Source organism: Nicotiana tabacum, chromosome 18 (genome assembly GCF_000715075.1).
Source record: "Nicotiana tabacum cultivar K326 chromosome 18, ASM71507v2, whole genome shotgun sequence".
Classification (NCBI taxonomy): Eukaryota; Viridiplantae; Streptophyta; class Magnoliopsida; order Solanales; family Solanaceae; genus Nicotiana; species Nicotiana tabacum.
In genome coordinates, this window is record NC_134097.1 from 70,250,020 (window position 1) to 70,254,406 (window position 4,387).

A 4,387-nucleotide genomic window follows, 5' to 3' on the forward strand; every position below is an offset into this window, starting at 1 on the left:
TTCATAATATTTACGCCAACCAAATATTAAAAAATTGAAAAATATTTTTTTCCTACCAAACACACCCATATATTTATTGACTTTTCATCATTCTCCATTTTTAATCATCATAGTGAGGGGTCGTTTGGTAGGGCGTATAAGAATAATGCTAAATAAGGTGCATTAGTAATGCAGGGGTTAGTAATGCAAGCATTAGTTATACAGAGATTATTTCTTATGCATTATTTGGTGTGGTGTATTAAAAATTAAAATGCATTGCATAATTTTAAAGAAATTTAATTGTTTACAAAAATGCCTTCCATATTCTTTAACTTAAGGGACTTTAAGGATAATTTTGTCTTTAATCATGCTAATGCATGTATTAATAGCCTTTGTATAGCTAATGCCATGGTTTTCTATGCATTAATTATACATAGGATAATACCAAATAGAGTGTATAACTAATGCTTGTAGCAGTTATACATAAATTGAAAAAGTGTATCAAATAAAGCATTACTAATACACAAAGCTAATGCATGTATTATTGCTTTCTGAACTTAAAATGAAAAGAAAAAAAGTAAAATAAAAGGGAAGAGTAAAAGAAGACGTAATACGAAAGAAAAGACCAAAAACTAATAAAAGAGAGATTGAGAACAATTAATGAAGGGGAGGGGAGGGAGAGCTAAAAAGGGGTAGGAGTGTTAATGAAAAAATGTTTGCAATTAAAGCAGAGCTAGCTGGTGGTGGACGAGTGCCATATTTGCATTTATTGCCGCCATTACTGACGGTGACGGCCCTTTCCTTCACTCCAAATCCCATTAATTAGTATTCACATAATGCCAAATCACAACTATTATTATTATTAATATTATTTTAAAATTTCCCTTTTTATAGTACCACCAGTTTTATGAATAAGGGCCTCCGTCTACTCACTCACTTGTTGCAGCCCATTAATTTATTTATAAAAACCCTCTTCCCAACTTAAATTTCTTCTGCCCTTTAGATTTTTCAAAGTCGTTTCCTTTTCTCTATTCTCTATTCTCCGCACGATTTCTCGATGATGGCGGCTGAAGTTAGCTCTCTGGTTAGGATTATGAACTCAGCTGGTGGTGGTGGGTTGAATGAGTCATTGTCTTCATCATCTTCAGTGAATAAATCAACGGTGTTGATCACACGGGACTTACTCGGGGGTTGTCGTTCTCTTGATTCGAAGGAATTGGACCTCGACTTGCAGGTTCCTTCTGGCTGGGAAAAGCGCCTCGACTTGAAGGTACCAATCATTTGCTAACTCCTATTTTCCCTAAAGAAATGAAACTGATGATTGTTGCGTATACTGTTGATTTCCCCTGTTTTCTTTTGTAGAATCTGTCGTTTTGTTTAACTTGCTGCTACTTCCATGATTATTTTAAATCAGAATTAATCATTCTTATTAAATATAGTTCCACTCCGTTGGCTTTAGCAGCATTTAGTATTGGAATTGATTACAGAGGGAATTTATCTTTCACCGTAATGTCTATCTGATCTTAATTATCTTACCATATATCTTGCTAAATTATTCTCTGTCCCAATTTCAGATTTTGAGTGTAACTTTTTAGTTAATGTTGATCGTAATTCAAACACGTACAGTGTCTTTATGTTACATGGTCGCAGCATTAAGTACTCTCACGTTAAGGGCTAATTCTCTTCTGTATGTTTTGTATGTCCATTTTATTATTCTATCTATGTGAGGAAAACTGTTTTATTAGTATAAGAAAATAATTTAAAGCATTTATGCTAGCTTGGCTTGGTTTCTCTGATGTTTTAACGTGAAAATGAATCATTCCTTTAGTGAGCTATTTGATCATCTCATTATTTTGACATAGTGAGGTGTTATCTTTGTTTTGCGTTGTAACATGATAGTAGACCGTTTGATTTGTTTTTCTATCTTCTTTCCACTGAATCATCGCAATGATGTAACATTCTAATTGTAAAGTACATTTTTCATTTGAAACAGTCAGGAAAAGTATATTTACAGAGGTGCAATTCTTCAAATTCTTCGTCGACGACCATGGAACAGAAGCAACAAAACCATCAAACAGTTGGAAAGCTTCAAGACCTTAATTTCCCTCCTGCATCAAAGCAGCCACTCAACCTCTTCGATGAACCCAACTTAGACCTTAAGCTGCTTCCTTCATCATCCACTTCACCATCATCATCTAGTTATCACAGCGTATGCACCCTGGAAAAAGTGAAATCAGCTCTGGAAAGAGCAGAGAAACAAACAACCCGGAAACGCTCAATATCAGTGTCAATGTCATCATCTCCAACTTCGAATTCCTCATCCTCAATCGTGGATACAGAGATTGATCAAGACAACCTATGCCCTTCCCTTGCTGCTGGTTGCCCAAGTTGCCTTCTTTACGTGCTAATATCAAAGAATGATCCTAAATGCCCTCGATGCCATACTGTCGTTCCATTACCTGTGGCAATGAAGAAGCCTCGGATTGATCTTAATATATCCATATGAGAGTGAAGAAGCAAGAAATCATTTTGATATTTTTTGTAAAGATAAAAGATATAGTCTTGTAAGTTATAGAATGGTATATACATGTTTCAAGGGATGGATGTTCCTTCTTGGTAGTGTAGAATATAAAATCACCATATCCTCATTTATGTTGATTAATAATACATGCTTGAACATTATTCAATTTTTTGGCTATCTGCATGCACTACTAGTGGTAGAACAGTCAAGTCATGTCAATGGAATGTGCAGAAATTGTGTGGCCATTTGCTGTTGTTTGGAAATCTTGGCATTCTGGCATCTACCTGTGATTTTTGAATTGTTCGGAAGAAAGCTTGTATAAGATATGGAAGCCTTGCCTTAGATACGCAAATGTACATAATTGTTGGTATTTTTCTGTTAGAGGAAGGTGTCGGAGGAACTCATTGCAAACAGGATAGAGTATAACCGCTTGAAGGGGTTTCTGTCATTAATCTACCAAGCATTAATGCACAGCCAAATAGTGGCCCTTAGTTTTAAATCGGTCAAACTTTCTTCTTTATTTGCTCAATCCAAATTCTGTAATGCAATTCATTTCGAGATTCTGAGGAAATGTAGAGAAACTCTTATTTTCTTCTTATTTCTACACTATGGTATATTAATTTAGAAAGAACATGATATTGTATCCTCGAATGTTATCGAAAATATTAATTCTGAACGACCATGAAATTGTTCTCAAAGCACAGGGAAAGAGTATAAACTGTTGTAGGGTTTAAGGCTTTAATGGTCAGTAGGCAGTTGTTTAATTGAACAAAGGGAGCTGGGACTTGGATCATTATCCATTTTGCCCTCGCGCTTTCTGAAAACTATGACTATTTAAGAAAGTATGTCAAATCAAAATAATTTTGTAATCAATGATACTTACATTTCCCTTTCAAACATTAAGTACAAATACCTAATTTCTTAGAATGAGCTTAAATCCTTTTCTTCAATCACATTCGCTATTAATTTTTCTGGCTATATTTTAATGTGGTTGCTGGCTTGTTGCTCATGACGAATAGGGCAACTTTGGTAATTTTTGTCTTTTACTTTTTCACTTTTACTTGTCCATTATTACTTTGCACACCCCTAATAACTACTAAATAAAGTGCATAATTTACCATGATACCCATATTAATTTTATACGCTCCTAAATGTGTAGTTTTAATGTCTTCTTTAAATTTTGTTAAAATAAATGTGAAAAAATATCACCAAATAAGGAAAACTAATGAGTTGTAGCAGTAAAAGATACTCCCTCCGGTTCAAAATAAGTGAATTTTTTGGCTTTTTTCTTGTGGTCCAAAATAAGTAATTTTTCCAGATTTCAAGAATGAATTAATTATTTTTTTCCTACATTGCCCTTGGAGTAATTAATGTTGGAGTATGTGTTATGAGTGTTTATGTGAAGAGATAGTAAAGGTTAATATGGTCAATTCCATTGCTAATTAATGTTAAAAGGTGAATTTCTTAATATGTATGAAAACAACCAAAAAATCACTTATTTTGGATCGGATGGAGTAAATATTACTCCCTCCGTTCCAATTTATGTGAACCTGTTTGACTAAGCACGGAGTTTAAGAAAAAAATGAAGATTTTGGAATTTGTGGTCCTAAACAAGTTAAAAAGGGGCCCAGAGTATTTGTGTTGTTATAAAATCTTCTCGTTAAGGGTATAATTATAAGTTTAAGCTAAATTGTTTCCAAATCTAAAAAGAAATTTTTTTTAACGGATCAAAGAGGAAACAGGTTCACATAAAGTGGAACGGAGAGAATAGTATTTTAATATTCTTTTTATGGTTATATTTTGCTCGCTATGGTAAGGAAAATCGGGTAATATGTATTCTCAGTTTTGTTTTTAACTACTAAAATTAGATTAGTTGGTTTGATGTGA

The 4,387-nt window shown here is 33.6% G+C and overlaps 1 protein-coding gene across 1 annotated transcript; it reads left to right on the top strand.

The window, feature by feature from the left end:
* The first annotated feature begins 899 nt into the window (after nt 1–899).
* On the top strand, nt 900–2,666 carry LOC107791519 (uncharacterized). The gene is made up of 2 exons (XM_016613605.2): nt 900–1,249; nt 1,973–2,666. The coding sequence occupies exons 1-2, from the start codon at nt 1,037–1,039 to the stop codon at nt 2,483–2,485; spliced, it is 726 nt and encodes a 241-aa protein (XP_016469091.1). The 5' UTR covers nt 900–1,036; the 3' UTR covers nt 2,486–2,666.
* Nucleotides 2,667–4,387: the final 1,721 nt, after the last annotated feature.

Excerpts from the sequence above, each read along its gene's own strand:
- LOC107791519 (XM_016613605.2), top strand. The coding sequence starts at position 1,037 with ATGATGGCGGCTGAAGTTAGCTCTCTGGTTAGGATTATGAACTCAGCT. Across the intron at positions 1,250-1,972 it reads AAAAGCGCCTCGACTTGAAG|TCAGGAAAAGTATATTTACA; the intron begins GTACCAATCATT and ends CATTTGAAACAG.